The 22,553-nt window shown below is 48.7% G+C and overlaps 1 protein-coding gene across 2 annotated transcripts in view; it reads right to left on the minus strand.

Annotated features, from left to right (window-relative positions):
• Positions 1–22,553, minus strand: part of PAX2 (paired box 2) — a 110,256-nt gene that overhangs the window by 31,048 nt on the left and 56,655 nt on the right. For both annotated transcript variants that reach the window (XM_029081082.2, XM_029081084.2), the window contains exons 5-6: positions 20,629–20,714; positions 18,835–18,954 (exon numbers count right to left, since the gene is read on the minus strand). In XM_029081082.2, the coding sequence (XP_028936915.1) occupies positions 18,835–18,954; positions 20,629–20,714 (206 nt within the window). The remainder of the gene's footprint in view (positions 1–18,834; positions 18,955–20,628; positions 20,715–22,553) is intronic.

Raw genomic sequence — 22,553 nt, forward strand, 5'->3', positions numbered from 1 at the left:
TTCTGACTTCTTAGCCCTCATTTTTTCTACCAGGCCATGCTGCTTCCTGAAGAGATGTGTATCCATTCAAACAATTGATCCTCCCTAGAGACCATGGGCCCTGTCTTCTCCACTGCCATGCCTCGCTTCTGGAACAGGTGGACGGCTGGGGAATACTAGGGGAGGCTACTCAAGACTGGATTCAAAACTTCTCTGGGACCTGGATCTGGTATTTCCTCAGGAGTGTCTATGGAATAGCAGGGAAAACAGCTAAATAATAATGTTGGTATTTGTTAAGTGCTTACTATGTGCAGAGGACTGTTCTAAGCGCTGGGGTAGACACAGGGGAATCAGGTTGTCCCACGTGGGGCTCACAGTCTTAATCCCCATTTGACAGATGAGGTAACTGAGGCACAGAGAAGTTAAGTGACTTGCCCACAGTCACACAGCTGACAGGTGGCAGAGCTGGGATTCGAACTCATGAGTTCTGACTCCAAAGCCCAGGCTCTTTCCACTGAGCCACGCTGCTTCTCTAGCTGCTTCGCAGCTTTCATGATGGCATCCTTAAAGAACGGAGCAAACACAGTAGAAGCTGGACTGGCCATAGAATCCACTAGGAAATAAGTGAGTTGTATGAAAGACCCAAAAGCCCTCAGAACCAATTTACAGGGAGAAAGAGTCACAAAGCCATCCCCACTAGACATGAAAAAGTAGCCACATTATACTCTCTGAGCAGCCCGTCAGACCTCAACCTTTGTGCCCATCTGCATTGCTGAACATCTGGAGAACCAGTGTCATAAATTCATCTTCTATACTGTAATCTCACTGTGGGCAGGGAATATATCTGTTGGCTGTTATATTGTACTTTTCCAAGCACTTAATACAGTGCACTCAGTACAGTAAGAGCTCAATAAATATGACTGAATGAATGATTTCATTTCTTCTCAAGAGATCTCTATTACAGCCCCACTTAGGAAACTTCGCCATTGCTCCAAGAACAAGACCTTTGAAGTACAGGAAAATGGATACACAGTCATCGGGGCAAGCCTTGGGTGAATGACACTGCCAAAGTCATATGTGGACCCTAAGAGTTCCCACTCAAGAATATATTGGCAAAGGGAATTCTGGGGCACCTGAATACCCTCTAGACTGTAAGCTCATCCTCTAGACTGTAAGCTCGTTGTGGGCAGGGAATGTATCTGTTTATTGTTGTACTCTCCCAAGAGCTTAGTACAGTGCTCTGCACACAGTAAATATTGAATAAATATGATTGAATGAATGAATATCCAAGCGGGGGCTGTAATATTGGTGAAAGACAGAAATAGAAAAAGAACAAATTTCAGTTGGACAAAAGTAAGGTAATATGTCGGGGGTGGAGGGCAGAAACCATCACCAATGAGTGATTAATGAAGACAGGTTAGATGTCTGAATGGCCAAAAAGGGCTTGGGAGGCAGAGCAGACCACAAGCTGAAGAGGGGTGGGCAATGCAGTGTTATCATTAGAAAGTCGAAGCAATTCCAGGATGAATGGGATCGTGGTATTCAAGAGCTAGGAAGAAATATTATCTCTGAATATTGTATTGGTCAGACTCTTATTTAAGGTTGTAATGTCCAGTCTTGATCACAGCACTGAAACAATAAGTGGGGAAATTAGAAGGCACCCAGAGAAAGGAACAAAATGATTAAAATACTAGAAAATGGGCCCTGGTTAGGAAAGGTTAAAGGAATTTAAGTGGTTTAGCTTGAAAAAGAGAAGACTGGTGGGTGACTTAATGACTATCTTTAAAGAATATGTAGGGCTGTGATGAGAGCCAACCCACTGGTCTCCCTCTCCACTGAGGAATAATCAAGAGGAAATGGGTTTAGATTACAGACAAAGTTTGGTTAACCATAAGAGGCTGGTTTGACTCTGAATATGATTCGACCCTGAAACAGGCTATCCAGGCTAGCTGTGAAATCTCCACCTCTGGATTTTTTTTAAAAAAACAGCATTTTTAAGCACTTACTATGGGCCAGATGCTGTACTAAGCAGTGGGGTAGATAAAGCTCATCAGATTTGCACACAGTTCATATCCCACATGGGGCTCCCGGTCTTAATCTCCATTTTATAGATGAGGTAACTGAACCACAGAGAAGTTAAGCAACTTGCTCAAGGTCAACAGCAGACAAGTGGCAGAGCTGAGATTAGAACCCAAATCCTCTAACTCCAGGCCTGTGCTCTTTCCACCAGGCCATGCTGTTTCCCATCTTTAACAACCAAGAGACATCCATCTGTCCTCGATGGCTTAGGTGTTTATCTGTCAGAGGCTTAGGCTCCATTTCAAGGGTTCTTTTCAGTTCTTAAATCCTAAATTTTCAACGTGGCAGCCACTAAGAAAATCTTCTCCAGGGACTTTAGCCCCTCACTTCCTCCTCTGCTGAGGAAACAGGTTGCAGGGCAGGTGTGAGAACAGGCAGAAGACCCAAGCAACTGGCTTGATAGCTTCTCAGCTGGGCAGGTCAAGGGAGGAGGATGCCTGACTGGTGAAGGGGGGGAACCAGAGGCGACACTCTAGGGCCTGCTGGAGAAGGGCAGCTTCACTCAGATGGATGGAAAGCTGACATCAAGAATGCAGTGAACCCTGAGCTAAAGTGGTTTGCAATCCACAGCAAATGCCAGCAGAAACTGCAGCATAGAGGAGCTAAGAATCAACCCTGCACTGAGCATGAGGCAAAGGAACCAAGTCCCAAATAGCAACGGGCCCCGCAGAAGAGCTACTGGGAGTCTGGACCACAGGGCTGACTGCCCATGTAGTCGGCGTGTATACCTTCCGCCACCACACCTCTTCCAGCTCCACTCCAAAAACAGCCTCCAGGTCTCCAATTTCCAAGGACACCATCATCTATAAGAACAAACCTAGGGGAGGATCCCAGTGCCTGGCACCAAAACCAGTCTCAAAACTACGAAGAAACCTGCCCACGAGGGATTAAATGCCATTGCTCACTAGGGAATAGGAGCTTTCCTTGACAGACCGAAGAGTGTCCCCTGTTGTCAACTGAGTGGGGCAATGTCTCTCTCGTTCTATTTCTGCTCCCGAGGTCCCAGCTCACAGGAGCGGAGCCATCCTGGGTTCCAGTTCCCCACGCTGGTCCTCCTTGTGCCCACTTGCCCACTAGCTGCATTTCCCTGGCCTCTTCCTCCTCGTCCTTTCTGGTGCCCATTTCCCCTTCTGATGTGTCCCCAGTGCAACCCGGCCCTGTCAGGCTCCTTCTCTGGACTTCCCCCTGGGGGCCTTTCACGGCCCTGCCAGTTGTTGCAGTTTCAAACTCAATTGTTCTCCTCGGTACTGAGGCAAATGGAGTCATTAATTACCTTCTATCGGCTGGGCCGACTTCAGAATAAGATCAATATCCCCGCTTGTCATTCAGGGCAGCCAGCCCTTCTCAGCCCCCTCCCTGCTTCCTGCCTCCCCCCCGCCTCCTGTACCCCCCTCCAAGCTCTAAACACTGCCATTCTGCAGGGCTCAGCCAGAAGCCCAGCTAGGTTTGTATTGCTGCAGAGCTTGGACTAGTGGAAACAGCACCTTCTTGGTAGTCAGAAGACCTGGGTTCTAAACCTGCCTCCTTCACTTGCCCGCTGTGAGTCCTCAGACAAGTCACTTCATTTCTCTGGGCCTCAGTTTTCTCCTTCGTAAAATTGAGATTCAATACCAGTTCTTCTTCCTACTTAGGCTGGGAGTCCGTGACAGAGGAACCATGTCCGGCCCGATTATCTTGAATCTACCCAGTGTTTAGTACAGTGTTTGGCACATAGTGAGCACTTAATGTACAAATACTATCCTTATAACCACAAATCCTCTTAGAAACAGCTCATGCACCTGGTCTTCTGAGGTCTTAAGGCAGAGTGGAACAAATCAGTGGTTTCTGAAAATAAGCCTGATTCTCTTCTCCCTCCACTCCTTCTCCCCAAAAATGTGTCACAGGAAAGTGAGGTCCCAGTTGGCCAAAGGCAGCTTGTAGGGTTTGGTTTGGATTGCAAGTCAGAGGAGGCATTCTGGAAGGAGAACAGGGCCTCCTTGCCAAAGATGGAGCCCAAATGAATGGAAGTGTGATATGGGGAAGTCCAGGAAGGCAGGGCATCAAATAAAGGCTCAGGGATGAGGAGAAGGAGAAAGAAAGGAGCAGCAGCGGCAACATCTGCTACTAGAAGACAAGGAGGGGTGCCAGGAGCCGGGGCTGGATTGCCAAGTGCCGTGGCAGTGAGGGGGGTGAGAAAGTTCTTTAAAGATGCCAAGATATTACAGGGAGGGAGGATGGAAGTGAGGAGGGACAAAGTGCCACATGCTTGTGCCTGTGAAATCAAATGCTCATTTTGAGTCACCTAATTGCATTCATAAAACTGGCTACTCGGTTGGTGCCCACGAACCCCTGGATTTGCATGTACACACGGGCAGCTGCACAAGTCCGTGCCAATTGGCGTGTGCCCTTCAGTGTTTGCCCAAGCAGTTATCCTTTCTGTGGCTGGCCCAACAGATGAGCCCACCAGCTCTGTGAGGGCAATTAGGGAAGAACTAGAGGGTGGGGGGAGAGAAGTCTGTGGGAAATCTGGCCCAAATTGGTGCCATCCAGTGTTTTCCAAAGCTACAAACTTGGCAGATATCAACCTTGACTCTGAGTGCATCTTAACCCATTCGCTTTCCATTTTCCACGCAAACACATGAATGATATGGGTGTCTGCCATCAATAGTGGCATGAGAAGCAGCTTGCTCTAGTGGAAAGAGCATGGGCCTGGGAATCAGAGAATGTGGGTTTTTATCCTGGCTCCATCATTTGCCAAGACCAGTGGGCCCTGGGAAATTCTATCCAGCCTTGGGAGTCTCTATCAATAGATAGCTGTTTATTGGAGCCTGGCAGTTGAGATAAATTGGGTTGAATCTTGCTGGGAAATGGATGAGTCTTAAGACCTGTGGGTAATACTGGGTTTTGGGTTTTTTTATGTTATTTGTTAAGTATACGTTCCAGGCACTATACTAAGCACTGGGTAGATACAAAGTAATCAGGTTGGATTCAGGCCCTGTCCCACATGGGTCTCACAGTCTTAATCCCTATTTTACAGACAGGGTAACAGAAAGAGAGAAGTGACAGACCCGAGATCACACAGCAGACAAGTGGCAGAGCCAGGATTAGAACCCAAACTCTTCTGACTCCCAGGCCCATCCTCTATCCACTAGACCTTGCTGCTTTTGGTTGCATGTAAACCTCTCTTTGTGTTGGTGAGAGGATGTGAGAGAGTCCCCGAAAATGCCCTGGGCAGAACAAAGCCCCTGGATGATTTCATGCATGGCGATGTACGAATGGGTAGTCAATGAAAATAAGCCTGGGAGCAAATGTAAGGGCACAGCCGTGGTCGTGAGCGCAAGAAGGGACCTGGGAACCTGGGAAGGGACAGGTTGGCTCCAGAGAATTGGAGGGGGAGGGCAGAAGTGAGCAGACAGGACACCTAAGTACTGAAGTCAGCTTTTAAATAAGGGCAAGTGTGTGTGAAAGTGTGTTCATATTTGGTGGGGGGCAGCTTGTGCATGCGTGCAAAGGGAGGAAGGAGAAAGGGAAGGGTCCAGGTGTTTGTGAGCGGGTGAGGGTGGTTGTCTCTCATGTCTACATATTGGATTCTGCCTCAAGGCCCGGTGTGCATTACTGGAGTTTATTAGTTGCCCTTCTTTCATCCTGCTGGATTTGACCTCTTCCTGCAGCCATACACGAGGATCCAGCCCGGCCCCATTCCTGCGCGGTGCAGACTTGTGCACTCCACCACTGCCCCCGGCAAACGAGGCGGCCGGCCGCCTGTGCCCTGGCCGGTAGGGGACCAAGAGCTCGCTAATGCGTGCCCAGCATGCTGTCAGAGCCTGACGAGGGTGAGACCAGGGCCAGGGTCCAGATCTGGGCCCCTTCCCTCCACCTTTACCAGCCCGCTAGGCTTTCTGACCTTGCCCCATGCCCGGTGCCCGGACTTCCTCCCCTTGGATGCCGCACCTGCCCGCCGGGGAACCGGGCCCCGTTAGAAGCCCCTCGGGAGCCAGTAACAAATGGTGGCTTTGTTAGCTCAAAGGACACAAGCAAGGCGAAAAATTACATAGCATGCAGCCCTAACTATGCTTGTTTAGAGAAACTGCTTGCATTTATGAAGTCTTTGGTGCGGAAAGCAGGGTTGCAAATGACTGCATCAGAACGACAGTAAAGGCCATTAATTTCCTGTTATGTTTTCCTGTGTTGGGGGCTTTATTAATTTAATTTTACACTGTCGAACAACGGCGAGAGCTGACACTGCCACACTGCCAGGGTTTTTTTTTCTTTTTTTCTTTCTTTTTTTTACTCCCTTTCTCTCTCTTTCTCTCTCTCTCCCCCCCCCATCTCTCTCTTTTTGTGTAGCTGTGCTCTGCCTGACATGCAAATCAACACCATTACCGGAACCACTAAAGATGTGGGGAGGGAATAAGGGAGGGAGGAAAGAAGGGAGAGGAAGATGGGGGAGGGAGGAAAGGGGTCATGGAGGCCTGGTTGCCACCCCTAAACAACTCTGCCTCATCAGCTCAACAATCCCACACTTCCCAGAAAGGAGAGACCACAGCCTCACCTGGTCAGTGGCTGCTAAAAGCCTCTTCCTCCATCTTCAGATTTCTCGTCTCTTTTCTTTCAACCCCACTGCCACTAATCTCTCTTCTCCCTATAAGCCCACTCTTCACTCCCCGCCTTGACTCTGACCCACACACAGGCCAGCACATTTTCTCTCATTGTCTCTCAGTTGCTTTCTCTCCCCTTCCCTGCCTCTGTCAAGACACTTCTTGCTACAAAGTGGCCTTTACTGAATTTTCATCATCGACATTATCATCAACAGCATTTCCTGAGCACACTGGAATGTGTGCAGCACTGTACTAAGCGCTTAGGAAATTTACAGAAAGAGAAGTAAAAGGCTCCTCCACTCTCCTCAGGAGTTTGGATTCTAATCCCTTCATTACCTTTGTAAGGCCAGATGCCCCAACCTACTTACACCCACATCCACACATCTGTTGCCAGATTGTACATTCCAAGTGCTTAGTACAGAGCTCTGCACACAGTAAGCGCTCAGTGAATACGATCAAATGAATGAATACAACCTGTACCCAGAATTAAATGATCCTGGAGGACAGAGATGTTTGAGCCTCTAGACTGTAACCTTGTTGTGGCCAGGGAATGTGTCCACCAACTCTGTTGTACTATAGTCTCTAAGGGTTAAGTACAGTGCTCTGCACACAGTAAATGCTCAATAAATATGATTGATTTGAGCCCTCCCCCCACACCAAAAAACCCCATCTCATCTTGAACTCCTGGCTGCCGCCCTATTTAGATTCCATTACACTCTCCTGGAGACTACTCGAGTAGCAGACCACCACAAGCCCACCTGGCCCACCCATTCTACCCAGGTAGAGCCATTAGTCCGATCAAAAGGCATCATCTGGGGCTAAGCTACAGCAGAAGGACCATCTAATGTCTGAGATTTATTACCTGGAGACCCATCTGCTCCTCCCAGGATTATGCTTCTTTACTGTCTCCCCGACTAGACTGTAAGCTCAATGTGGGCAGGGAACGCGTCTACCAGCTCCATTATACTGCACTCTCCTAAACCCTTAGTACAGAGCTCAACCCACAGTAAGAACTCAATACCATTGATTGGCATCTCTTCTTTCTTCTATGATACTTGCTAAATGCTTACTGTGAGCCAAACACTGTACTAAGCACAGGGATAGACACAATATAAACAGGTTCCACACATTCTCTGACCCACATGGGGCGTGCAATCTAAGTAGGAGGGGGTAGGATTTAATCCCCATTTTACAGATGAGGTAACTGAGGCACAGAGGCATTTAGTGACTTGCCAAGGTCACTCCCTGACTCACCAACAACAGCCACCAATAGTGCCATAATCAGGCTTGTTTGTTGTAAACATTGCTTTGAGGGGCCAATTACCTTCAATTCATAGTCAAAGACTAAAGCAGTGGGGAAATGGAAGGAAGCTTCTAGATACAGGCAGCTTCTGTGCACACCTCAGCCTCACCAGGCTGATTAAAGCAAGGAGCGTGCATCTATATGTATGTGTGTGTGCAGGCATGTGTATCCTTTCTTTCATGCGCCTTGCTTTCTTTCATGCATGTAGACTTTCTGCTTCAGGAGGTGCTTGGCAGCCAGAGACAGGCCACTGGAGGCGATCCAAGCACTCCCTGGGAGGAGACCTGAAACTTCGTAAACTGCATTTACTTTAATATGAGTTCCTGGGGCTACAGCCATCAAGATCATCCTCCATCCTCCCCCGCCAGCTGTCTCACTCTCTCTGCTCCTCCTCACCCCCTCGGCCCTCTCTTCCACACTCTGGCTCCCCTATTCCGCTCTTCTCTAAAGATTGCATGGAAAAGCAAAATCTGAACACAGAAGGTCGGGGTGGGAGCCCCATGTTTTCCCCTTTGGCCAGCCTACAGCCCTTGTTGGATATGGGAGGGCATCAGTCCTCAGTCCACTCTGGGCAGGTAAGGGTTCACCCCAAAAGGGTAACCCAATGGTTCCTAGCCTTCCTTCTCCAGAGATGTGTCCTCTAAGTGCAGAATCCCTGGCAAGGAGCTGGTAACATTGAGGCTGACATCATCACCATAGAGCAGAGGCCCAGAGAGGGCCAAAAGAGAAGCTAATTGGATGGTTTCAGGGGTTTACTGACGGGGCCAACCACTCCTGAGGGGTGGCAGGTGGGGGAGTTGGGGGGCGGGAACTTGAGCCCCGGCCTTAGCCATGCCTCCATGCAGGTTGGGTTTTCTGAGGCCTCCGTTGTCTAGCGCTGTCAAGGTCAGCAGGTTCGGGTTCAGCGAACGGTCAGGATGGTTTGAATTACTGGCTCTGCCTGCCGATTCCTCCACTGTTTGTGATCTGTCTTCGAGCCACTGGGAAAGCCTAGTTCCGCCTCCCCCGCCCACCCCCCCGCCCCACCCCCACGCCCAGAGGAGGAAGCCTGCTGGAAGCAGCCAGGACAGACGCCATGAAAGGCGAGCAAGAATGCGGAGAAGATTCAGAGACTAGGCCAAGGAGGGGGACCTTCACAGTGTCATGATGTCATGATCTGGATGGATGGAGAGCTGGCGGAAGGGGACACGAGGGGCCCCCAAATACCTTTTCTATTGTTCTCTCTCAACCCTTCCCACTCTTCCCCCTCCATGGAATTCAACTGCAGAACTGGGTCTGCAGGGTTCTCTTCTGGAACATGCTCGGAACCCAGCCCGAGATAAAGAAGAAAGGACCTTGCTGGGGCCTGTGTTCACATGCTTTTGGGGTGCATTTGCCATGTCCTTGGGCTCCTGCTGCCTATTGTACAACTAACTGTACACAGTCTGTATACACAGGAGCATGGGGGAGAAAGGGTAGAGCTGTTGCAGAGTATTTCTAGTTTGGTGCCTTTGCAGAGTCGGGGGAAGGGGGCGAGTTGCTTATTTGTACAGGATGGAAGGGACTTTCAAGGTAGGAGTGAAGTAACTGCAAAATGACCATGGACGGGGGGGAATCCGTATGAGTGAGGGTGTCCACAAGTCTGTGCCACTAAAGTGCAAAAAAGTGGGCCCTGCCCATCACAGCTGGATACCACCCATCACATCTGGGTACTGCCACAGAACTAGCCAGGTCTGTTTTGTGTTGAAATTCTTTTTAAGAAATATAAAAATAGGCAAATCTACCTCTTCATATACAGTTTTTCTTAAGTTCTCATTGAATCTGCCTTCAGTATATGCTTCTGTCCTCCTAGCTAGTCTATGTCTTCTGTGAATAAACAGAACTCTACACCAAGAGATCTTTGACGGCTATTTTGCCCTTCTATAAGGCCCTTGATCGTAGATCTCACGCTATATGGAAAAACACAATCAAATATTTGTATCTGTAAGTTAAAATGGAGAAATTGAAGTATTGAAGTATCCAAGGTCACTCACTGGCAGATCCTCCTCTTCTCTTATTCTCCCTCCTCCTCTTTCCCCTCCTCCTTCTTGATTTGTGGTGGCTTTAACTCATTACGAATATTGAGCAAAAGCAGCCTTCTGTTGTATGTTCAAACATGTGTGCACGTGTGGGCCATACCACAGAAGGCACTTAATAAATATTGATAGATGCTGATGTTAAAAACCCACGTCTTTATGTCTATATTTTATATCTATACCATACATCTAGCCATTTGAATATATGCACTTTATGGATGTATGCAGTCCAACATAGAGCTGTAAAACAAAATATATACTTGCATTTGCGTTTACCGGATTTATGAAGTACCTTTCCTCTTTAATGCTCAAAGTGTGCCATACACTGGATATGTCATATGTGGCATAGCACAACGTGATATAGGATAGTAGAACTGCAGTCATTACTGAGCATTTTTCCTTATAAAAGCTTAGAATATTTACATATTGGAAGATGGATCATACTTTGGTGCAATAAACAAATGACAAGGAAACCTTCTTGTAAAGATGACCAAGGAACAGGGAAAAAAATTATCGATAAAGTAGAGACTTTTTCCTCTTTTCCTGCCTGAAAACCATATTAAGCCTCTTGGACTTCCCCTTTGACATCCTCTCCCTCTATGAATGATTTCACTCTAGGTGTGTTTGCCATAAAGAGGATTTGCTATTAAGAGAATCCAATGAATGTATAGAAGGGTGAGGATATATCAGATGGTTATATGTTTCATAGCCATAAATACCATGCACCAAAATCATATATAGACATAATATGTATATGCACATGATCATATAGCTAGAGGCATGGATTTGAATAGTTATGTGTCTGTGTTACAGTTATAAATCCTTGCCCATGTTTTTGCATATTCAGTTCTCTGTGCATGTTCACAAAAGGATGTTTAGGGGCATTATGAGAGTGAACAGAACTGCACAGACGTCCTGCTCTTTGGTCTGTTTAATTCACTACTGTTTTTCTTTACGTACACTTCCCTAGACCTTCCTCTCCAAACACTTGCCCGAGGCTAGTTATTATCCCCAGGAGAAAAGGCTCCATCCAACTTCTACTGAATAGGGGAACTTTCCAACTTCAACTCCCAGACAGATTTCCCTTTCAAAGATGGTGGATTGAGTTGCTCACCCCACGAACCTTCCAGCGCCCCTCTGCCCTCACATAACTGCTCCCCACTCCAGGCTGGAGCTGCAAGGGAAGCCCCGCCTGTCTTCCAACCCGGTTTGCTTGTAAACACCTCAACGCTTAGTACAGTGCCTGGCACATAGTAAGCGCTTATCCATTCCCCAATTATTATTACCGAGAGGACCTATATTTCTGCATCCTGTTCTTGCTCCGCAGCCAGGGCTCCCACGAGAAGAAGAGGGGCCAGTGACCAGTGCGTTCCTGGTTTACGTTAATGAGATACACAGAGTGTAATCCAGCCGGTGGATTCGGTGCTACAAAAGGAAGTAATAGCAGGCTGCCTTGAACAGAGCTGCTCAGGTAATTGGTTTATCTATCTAGAAGCAGGGGTAGCAATCTCTGCTCAGACAGACTAGCAGTAAAGTCTCTTCCTTAAGGCTATTTCCTTTGTCTTTTCAATTGCTTGCACATCCGTGTGTGTGTGTGTGTGTGTGTGTGTGTGAGAGAGAGAGAGAGAGAGAGAGAAAGAGGGAGAGAGAGAGAAAGAGAGAGTTAGAGAGGGAGAGGGAGAAATGTTAATTTGTGAATTAATGGCTTTTCTCAGCGGAATTGTAAATTCAAATGTCACCTCACACGGTGACACCAGGCTGGTCTGCTGAAGAAGCAATGATAAGATTTCCCCCCCACCCCACCTCCCTCAGCGCCCCTCCCCGAAAGATAGCTGTGGAGTGGAACATGCTACTTTTAATTTGCAATAACAACACAACAGAGGTATGCAGTAATGACTGCCTTCCAACCCTCCTCCCTCTTCTGTGCCCCCACTTCCAATCCAGGCCTTTCTCCCATGCACCACCCCCCTCGCCCCCCACCCCACTAACCCCGGCTGCTTCCAAACATGTACAGTTTCGTCCCCAAAACACATTATCTTAGCTGCTGACTCCCCCACTATACACATATACTCTCCCTGCCCCAGCCAGCCGGAGTCTGATCGTATTTTGGGGGGGGGGGAAGGGAAGGGAGGGAGATGGCTCTTTGGAATTGACGATGCTGCAACCCTCTCGTCTCCTTTAATAATCAGGCGAATTAATGACCCTGAAGTTAAAGTGAGCACTGATACTCACTCTGGCCCTGCACCGCAGCGTGGGGAAAAAGCCTTCATTGTTTTCAAGCAGGGGGCGGGCAGCAGTGAGGGAGATTCATGGATGGAGATTGAATATGCAATTTTCTTTCACCTTGCCAAGAGCTGCCCCTGGGCTGTGCCTGGCCTAAATTTTTCCTTTTACCATCTCTGCCTTATCCGGCCCTCCCACCTCCCTTCCATTCTTTCCAGAAAATTACCTTCAAAATTGATTTCCACTTTTACAAACAAATATAATGGGAACACGGGGAAAAAACTTGGACCGTGATGAATTAGGGCTGTCAGGTGCTTCCAAGTCTCCTTTGTTTTTGTTTTACTGCCCGCTCTGCTCTTTGTTTTTCCAAGGGCTGGCACAGTGTCTCCACTCCCACCTCCTCACCAGGCCAGCCCTGACCTCCAGCACCCCATCACCCGATCCCTCAGCACTGCTTTCTTCCGGGACCCCCCTTCCGCCCACCCACCCAATCCCATCGCTGGACCCCTACTAGCCTCTGAGGAGTATTTGCTTGCGCCTCTCCCCAGAGACGAGCCGACTCTCAGCACTGCCTGACCCTGATCCTCACCACTCCCCACCCTCTCAATCGGCCCTGAGCCCCACCACCGTGGACCCCCTGCACCCCGTCACCGTGATCCCCCTGACTTCCATACCTCTTAAAGTCCAGAACAGATGAAAACCTCCACCTCCTCTAATGTGGACAGGATCAGTGTATACCTCAACTAGAGCAAATGAGAGACAGACAGACAGACACTGAGAGATCCAGAAAGGAAGACAGACAGATAGACCCAGGGAGAGAGACACTGACATACCGAGAGGCAGGTCTCGAGATGGAGAAGCATGGGCCTGGGAGTCAGAGGATGAGGGTTCTAATCCTGCCTCCGCCACCTGTCCGCTGTAAGACCTGTGGCAAGTCACTTCTCCGTGCCTCCGTTACCTCCTCCGGAAAATGAAGATTAAGACTGTGAACCCCACATGGGATGTGGACTGTGTCCAAACTGATTAGCTTGTATCTAACCCAGCACTTAGTACAGTGCCTGGCACATAGTAAGCACTTAAATAATATTTTTAAAAAGACCCTTTCAGAGGACTGCATGGGACTTTAAATGGTGGACTCCATCCAGATGTGTGTCCCTGACACCTCCACACAAGGTTTTCACAATTTCCCTTACAGACAGGGGATCTAAAGATACTTCCTTCTGAGTGCCCCACTACCCTCTGGGGATGACCACAGTGTCCTCAGCCAAACCACACAATGCCACCTGAGATGCAGCCTCCAGGGAAAAAACTCCCCACAAACTCACCGGAAATAAGAACTGTCACTTGTAAGGGTTAATCTGGGCAAATCTTAGGAAACAACAGTTAGAACACAAACACCTATAGGCCCCCACGTATAACCACAATCCTGCACAAATCATTCCCACCACTCAGGGAAACCTGCACATACATATCACTCAGGCAGTGTATTTTTCCAGACACATACCTTCAGATAAACATATATTTATTTTTATACATAAATGCCTTATATTTCTATAGACTCTTTTGTCCAGAGATCTCCAAACCTTGGCAAACATCAGCGTGTGCGCGGGTGCGTGCACACACACACACACACACACACACAAAGATACCCTTGCAAATATACATGAACACAAATTTTATTTCCAGATACCTATATACAGGAATATGCATTCTGCCTTGTTATACAGACCCCGGAATCAGCCTCGTAAATTTTTGAAGATATACATTCACATTTAAAGATACCTCCAGTCCCTCAGAAATTCACCATATTCCATCCAGTTGTCCACAGCTATATAACATATCACAATATCTAAGGAATGCATTCATAGATGCAATCAAACCAAGATGCCCAGTAAGTCCCCGGCTCCTTATGCTTTGGGGCCATACGTGGTAACCACCCTTAAATGTCAGGTAACCATAACAAATTAAGAGCCAGCACAAATGTTGGCTGTGTTATGCCCAATCAGCTTCAATGCTACGTGATTTCATTCCCCCCCTCTTCTCCAGTCCTGCTGATTACACCTTTTAAATTCAACCCCTCTTTCCTCATGCCTCCATGGAAATTATGTAATAGTCAACCCCCACCCCCACATACTATATAGCACACCGCTGTAAAGTCAAAGGGATAACAGGTTAATATATCCTTTTATTATTATTTATTATGGTATTTGTTAAATACTTACTATGCATCAAGCACTGTTCTAAACACTAGGGCACATATGAGCTGATCAAGTAGGACCCAGTCCCTGTCCCACATGGGGCAGACAGTTTAAGTAGAAGGGAGAACAGGTACTGAATCCCCATTTTATAGTGGAGGAAACTGAGGCACAGAGAAGGAAAATGACTTACCCAAGGTCATACAACAGACACCTGGCAGAACAGGGATTAGAACCCAGGTCCTCTGACTCCCAGACCCATGCTGCTCCCAATCCTTTACTTGGTTTGGTCCCTTATGCTATTATTCCCTTCCTCTGGAAACCTTTTGCTCCTGTTCTCTATGTTGACACCCTTCTTCCCTTCTCCATCCATTTTGCTCTGAGGGGAGAGGGGTGACTGACAGGTGTCCCTCATTTATTCACTCTAATCTCACTGCTGGGAGTTTAACCCACATCACATCTGCAGGGACTTTTCAGAGTAAATCTTGCTGAGAAAATAAACTGCTTCTTCAAGCTACAGCTTCATCCAAAGCTTAAGGGAGCTATTAACCAAGCTGCCACAACTCTGCCATTTGCAGTTCTGCAACCAGCTCTTCCTACAAAAGCACAAATGCACCTGGCTGACATCGCTCGGCTACACAATCCAGCTTGCCATAATTGTGGGCCTAATTAATTGAATGCAAAACATACCCTTCTGAAACAATGCGAGCTTGCCAGAGGACACGAACACACGTCCTCCCACCTCACATGACTTCCCGTGTCCTGTGTGCCTCAACCTCCTTCCCCACAAATTGCGTTCCGGACAATGCTTTGAGATCCCCCAGGAGAAACGATCAGATAAGCAGGAGGCTTTCTGTTACTATTGTGGGCCAACATGTCGACTGCCCTTCGACATCACCCCAGAGCAGGCAACGATCACGTCACTTCTCTGGGACTCTCTCCAAGCAGGATCAGTCTAAACACACCTGTTTGCAGTTCAATGCTACCGCGGCCTGCCAGAGCCAGGGTTCCAGAGGGGCAGTAACTCAGGCACCCAGCCTTCCATGACCACTGCACTCTCCCCCTACCCACACCAGCACTGGTACGACAGACACAAGGTCTACAGTGTAAGCTTCCGTGCCGTTTCCTCGCTACCGGGAAGAGCACTGTCCACCTTTAATCGGAAGGCTCTTTGGCGGGGCCTCCATATGGCAGACCTCAACCCTTTTCTCTGATGGGGTGATCAGAATCTTTCCTAAAGAGAAATGCCAGCAGGGTTCCTGCCCACTTCCTCCCCCACTTCTCTGGGGACAAGTAGGGAAAGAGATCACTTTACCCATCAATTAGTGGTGTTTATCGAGAGCTTACTATGTGCACAATACTGTACTAAGAGCTTGGGAAACTACAGAGTTGGTAGACAAGTTCCCTGCCCACAAGGAGTTACCACTCAAGCTAACGGCACCAGATGGCCTCGTTGCTGGTTACGTTAACACTCGCTCTGCTTCCTTCCTGTACCGTAGAGCCAAAGATGATACTAATAACTCCGTGGATATTATTGCAGCAGATACTAATAATACTGTCCGTATTATGGCTGCCAATACCGATAATGGCGAGGGTATTATTGCTGCTAACGCCAATAAATACGGTGCATATTATTTCCAGTAATGCCAGCAAATACTGTGGATTTTGTCCTCGCTAACACTGATAACCCTAACGTTGTTATGGCTGAAGAATGATCATGACTGTAGCGTGAGGCAGAAATGAAGTCACCTCGATAAAGACCGGCAGCAGCTCATCCTCGCATCCGATGCACTTTAGATAACCAAGCTGACCTTCATAAACTCATGCTGGTGCCAGCCCCAAGCCAGTCCCATGGGGCAGGACCTTTCTGGAAGCTACAAAGATGCCTGGGGTCTGGTTTCTTCCAGCGGATCCCCAGGAGCCTCTCGGCCCCATGCCTTGGCCTCTCCCAGAGGAAGGCGGAGGGCTGACTGCACCCCATTTAGGCCTGATTTTGTCTCTAAGATCACAGGAAGAGTCCCAAACCACTTCCCCTCCAGATTCTCGTCACCTTTCCAGACGCTCCCCCTCTCTTGGCTCTCCCACCAGCTTCCCTTCCTGTGTCTCATCCACCCCTACCCCGAACACTAAGGGAGTCACCTGGTTGCCTTAGCATTCCTCCCTGAATCTGCTTGGCGCATCCGTCTGGCTACCTTTGCCCGACTGGGGAGTTCGGCTACATCATCTTGACACATAATTATCTCCCCTCTTCTTAATCATCTGTGTGGCTGCCTAATGCAGACGCCGGTTACAGAGAGGCGGAGTGGGAGGAGGGCTGAGAGAAAGAGACTCTGCTCCCTCTTACTGACTCCCCACGCTGCCTCCAGAGCTCCTGAGGTTCAGTTCTGTCCTGGACACGGGGAGGGACCCTGGGACTTCGACCCTGAACGGCTATTTCTCTGAGGCTTGGACCGCCAACCTAGCCTGTCCATCACATGTGAGGCGGGACCAGCTGGGCTCTCCCTACTTAGGGGGAAAGACCTGATCAGGGCAGGGGAGGCTTCCAGAAGAGGGAACTGCATTCAGAGCAAGTGGCCTAAGGAATATTAACCAAGTCAGGTGCTCTGATCTTGTGGGGTGGGGAGAGTTAGGAAGAGAAAAGCCAGCCTGAGAAGCAGAGAAAATGTCTAACTCCCTGGAGAGGTAAGTTAGAAGCATTCCCTCAGCACACAGGCTATCATTTTCTAGAAGCTATAATCACCCAAGTCCCAGCTGGTGGACCTGTGGGCCCACAAGCATATTCACTACTCTGGCTCACAGGGGACGGATCTCTCTGAGTCCTGAAGTGACTTCAGGGTGCGATGGGGCTATTCCAGGGATGTGGATTAGGTCCAGAGTTGTTGGGGGAAACCCAGAGTTTCCTTAACGGAGGATCCCCTCTGGGTCAGGAAACTTCCAGGCTTGGGGATTCTTGGAAAGCTGGGATAGATCCAAGACACCCTCCCCACCCCAAACCCCAGGTTCCATGAGACCAGAAACCTGGGAAATGTGCTCCAAATGGTCCGTCATTTTATAGCCCTTAAAGAGGAGGCTCTTGTCTCAGCCCAGTTCCAACCAGGTCTCTTGTCCCTCTCCCTTTTCCTCTGTTCTCCAGCCCAAACCAAGGGAGGCCAAACAGGCCCAGTAATCCAGGGCAGATTTGTTCCATGAGGCCAAGAGGGTGGGCCTTCTTGGTTCTCTGGACCCCTTCCCTTCCGTACTCCTCTGCCCTCAGGACATGAGACATTTTCTCTAGAAGGAATTGGAGTTGCTGCAGAGTTGATCTGTTTCTAGGTTTATGTATAAAATTCTTCTAAAGTCCCCAGCCTACTAGAGATGCAGGAATTGTGGAAAAGAGAAAAAATCAAAGTCTCCAAGAAGGAGCTGGGTTCAGGGGCCTGGGGGCCTTTCCACTCTCCACCCCTGACCCTTGGCTCTGCCGCCAACACTGAAATTTAGCGAGAAATGAAATTTAGCAAGAGGTGCACCCAGTGACAGCCAAACAGGTTTAGATATTTCTGAAGAAGGAGAAATGGAGCCAGACAAGCTGCTTTGTGCCAATACAAGACCATTAGGGTTCCTGGAGGAGGTCCAGTTCCAGGTCACCACCGCCCCTGGCTCGGAGAGCCAAAGCTTCTCTCTGCAAACTGCCCCACCTGGACCAGCAAGTGTTGGATCCTGCACCCTTAAAACGGTGTGAAGGCACTGCAGCCAGGAGGGGCTTCAGGGTTCCTGTACATCAACTACTTCTTCGAGTCCAGAGAGGGGGCTTCCGCTCCTTTCCCTAACCCCACACCACTCCCCCTGGACAGTGAACTCTCTCAGCATATCCTGAAAAAGGTTCTTAGGAAACAGAAGCTGCAATAGGGGAGTCTCTGCACTGCCTCCGTCTGCTGAGGGAGAGAGGAGGAAGATGATGGGGACGGGAGATTGTCAGCTCCCTAAGGTGAGTTCCCTCAATGTAGAGTCCAGTGCACTGCCAAGAAAAATAACTGCAGCAACTGTGGGGGAGGGGAGCTCCTCCTGACCACTGGACATGCTTTGACTTAGAGTCAGGTGGCGGGAGAGCAAAACTGTTGGGTTTGGCTTTAGAGCACAGCTCAGGAGCCGGCTGGCCCCAGAGGAGTTGGAACCAAACTCCCCACAGAATTGAATGGGAAGGAATGGGCCCCTGGCCTGGGAATGACCGGCCCCTCCGCCCAGCAGATGTCTTGGGGTGCAGTCTGTCCCCAACAACCCCAGAAGAGGAGCCTCCCTGGGCCAGCAGGCCAGTGTGGTCACCAGTTGCCGCTGCTAAAACTGATCTAACCCAAGAACAGCTGCAAGGCCTGGCCTGAAACCGGAGCCTGGAGCGCAGGGGGGAAAAGAATGAAAAGGGGAGGACGAGTCCCTTCCCTCCTCCCTACCTTCATCACGTTTCCTCTTCTCGCCATTGGACCGAGGAATCCCCAGGATCCCGTTAATGGAGTAAGAGCCCACTGGATCGTTGGAGGCACTGGAGACGGGAGGGGATGCCGTACTAGGAACTGGACAGACAGAAAGGGAACAAGGCTTATTAGGAGAGTCGCCCTTAGTGACCAGCCCAGTCCCCAAGTGTGCATCCAAGGAGTGATGCCCCACTTCCTCCCCATGATTCTCCGTGACTGTCACTGTGTTTCAATCCCTTTGCTTCTCTCCTATATCACTTTCCTTGATGTGGCGGATTTCCAACCCTCTGGAGCAGAAACTGGCTTCTCCTGGCTTTTCTACCCTGAACTTCCCAGCATATTGAAACGTGATTCTAGAGTTACAAACATGTTTCAGCAGGATTCAATACGCTTCCAACATATATCCAAATTCTCCCTAGGGTCCCCTTCTCCCAGGCCATTCTCCTGGAATGCAATATTCCCAGCTTCTTTCTTATTTGGATAGGTATAGCCTCTGCAGCCCACTCTAAAAAGCTTCTCAACATCTCTATCTCATATTAGCCTTTCTGTCCATACCAATTCATCCTTTACTGTATCCTAGAAGAGGCCCCAACTACCTCAGTAGAGACAGAAAGGATTACAATACACTCCCAGTCCTGCTCAACAACTCCCATAGCCTAAAGGTCAGAGTGCCACACCGGAAATAGGTTCATCTTCTCCCCACATCGCCCCCAGGATAATGTGCAGACACATTAGATTTGTGGCTCTGTGAAGATAGGGGCTGCACCACAGGGCCTAGGACAGGGCTCTGCACACAGTGAACATCCATTGAGCTTTTTTCCTGGCTGCCTAGGCATCTGATCAGCCCACACAACCAACCATTGGCGATTCCTGTTTAGATTGGCCAAAACTTCCTAGCACTCCGCCGCTCACAGAAACAGACATCCAGGAAACCAGAGGGCTGGCCAACACTGGTTAAGACAGTTATTTCTATTTCCCATGAGACCAGCTGGGCAGCAGAGAGCACTCGCCTTAGCAGTTAACATTAGGAGCTGTTGAGAGTGTTCAAATACCCTCCACAATTCCTCACTGCCTGCCAGCAGAATCCTCCTCAGGTCTGTGGAAGGGGACCAGCCCAGAATTCCCAGATCCAGCATCAGAAGCAACAGCAGGGATGCTCTCCCCATCCAGAAGCAGTGAGAAAATATCAATCAATCAATTGTATTTGTTCAGTGCTTACTGATTTCCCTGGAGTAAGCAGGGAGGAGGAGGTTGTTGGCTTGGTTCTGCCTTTCCCTTACTGCTCTGCAGAGGTAACCTCCTTTCTGAGAAACTGTATACGAGAGTCAGAGAAAGCTAGGAAAGTGAGAGAGATTGAATGAGAGGGACTGAGTCAAGAGGAAGACAGGGAAACAGAGAGGTGGATTGGAGGAAAGGGAAGAGAAAGAAGGAATGCCAGACTTAGAGAAAAAAGATAATTTATTTAGAGAGAAAGAGTGGGAGTGAAGGTGTGGGAAAAAAGGATTAAGAGGGAAAGGGGAAAATGGGGAGGGAAGAGAGCTGGAGAGGTCTGCGGCCTGCCCCGGGGCTCTGACACTCTGCTCTGACACTCTCTCATACTTTCTATTACTGTGGTATTCTACCCTTCTGTGCCTCTCACTACATAACTCCTTCCTCCCACTCTGGGTGTCATCTCCTCACCTGTTTTAGACCCCTGAACATCTCCCAAATCTATATTCCCCATCCCCCCAACCCATCCACTCCATCCCACTGGCCCTGCCCAAACCCCCTTACCTATGGTGTGGCCCGGGGCAGCCACTCCTGTCCCAGTCCCATCTGGTGTTGGGTGGAAAGGTTGTTGAACTTTGGTTCGGATGATCCTGCAGAAAGAGAGTGAGCCCGGGTCAGAATGCCACACTCCTTCCTCCCTCCAAGCCTTTCTGACCTCCAGGAACCACAGCCACAGCACTTCCAGTGGCCCTTGGCCAGACCCAGCCCTCCCCAACTCCTCCGCTCCCTCTGAGCGGATACACTTCCCAATCCTCGAGACTCGACTGCCGCAAGGAACAAGTTTTTCCTGGTGGCTCTGCGGATCCAATCTAATGTAGCTACGTGAGAGCAATCTGCATTCTGTTCTGCCCCGTGCATCATCCAAATTGCAGCTCAATTTCAGCAGCAAGAATGGAAGAGGCAGACAGAGCACAGCTGCATTTTCAGATCCCAGGTACAGTTTGCAGCCTCAGCAGTAGAATCTTCTCTCTCTCTCCCCCCGCCCCCCGCTTCTAAATAAGGCCTACTTGATCTGGAATTACCAAAGAATAATAAATAGAGCACATCACAGTGACATTTTCAGGAATGCTTTGCATTATGCAGAACAGTAGGACATATAAATGCATATAAATGAGCAGAACACTGGATGGAGGGTGTTCCCAGGGCTCCAGGGGAAAATGGGGAAAGGAGGGGTGCCTGGGCACCCCCGTTTTCTGACAAGACGTCTGGGATAACACAGTGCCCTGCTTTTCACCATATAAGAAAAGGACCTGGAAAGATCTGTACATGTAAATTAACTCCTCTTTCAGCTAAGTTCAGGTTTTTGGCTTGCATAATGACAGTTGCTGCGGGGGGCGGGGGGTGGCACATTATTTATTTAAACTATTATATTTTAATTATTTTTTTATGTGCCTTGCCTTGAGGTTGAGATGGTCTTCTCAACTGGATATCACATTTCTATGGAAATTTCTCGAGGATTTTTTTTCTATACCTTTACCCAGGTGGCCTAGTGGAAAGAACATGGCCCTGGGAGTCAGAAGACCTAGGTTCTTATCTCAACTCCGCCTCTTGCCTGCTATATGGCCCTAGGCAAGTCAGTTCACTTCTCTGGACCTCAATTTTCTCATCTCTATAATGGGGATGAAATGCTTGTTCTTCCTATGTGGACTGCAAACCCCATGTGGGTCCAGGGACTATATCTGACCTAATTATCTCATATCTACCCCAATGCTTAGTACAGTGCTTGGCACATAATGAGCCCTTATATACCACAATTATTGTTACTCTTAGGGTCCTGGCACCAAGATTGTATTTTTCATTTTCTCACTGTGTGTTTGAAGAGCCTCATGTTATGGGGAAATCATCTTATAATAACATTTGATTCATGAGGAATTGATGGGGTACAATTCAAAGATATGCCATGGCTGACATTATTGGAAACAAATTCCTATTTGTTTCCTATTTCCAATTCCAAATTCTGACCACTAGCAGAATGCCATACCCCCTTACCAAACACCATCATTTTACTGCATTAAGTTCCGCAAAGTTGTAAGAAGATAAAATACAGGCCATCAGATCGTATTTGTTAAGTTCTTGGTATGTGCCAGGTATTGTACTAAGCACTGGGATAGATGCGCGCTGATCTTGGTCAAAGGCTGGGAAGTGTAGCAGCTTTTTGCCTAGGGCTGGCTTTGGATGGTAAGCAAGAAGACACCTGCCTCAGGGCGCCCAGAGGGGGCAGTGGGTAACATGGCAGTGGACAATACGGCAGCAGGGAATCCTCATCACTCCACAAGGATTTTAAAATCAGAACTATTGAGCCATGATAATTTTGAGATGATCAGAATTATCAGTGGATTGCTCTTATCCTTTGTCTTTACTTTTATGATAGTCTTGACACCCTGGATCACCTCCAGAGTCTGTTTCCTTGACTCTTGGGCACTAGCTGC

This window comes from Ornithorhynchus anatinus, chromosome 16 (genome assembly GCF_004115215.2).
Source record: "Ornithorhynchus anatinus isolate Pmale09 chromosome 16, mOrnAna1.pri.v4, whole genome shotgun sequence".
Classification (NCBI taxonomy): Eukaryota; Metazoa; Chordata; class Mammalia; order Monotremata; family Ornithorhynchidae; genus Ornithorhynchus; species Ornithorhynchus anatinus.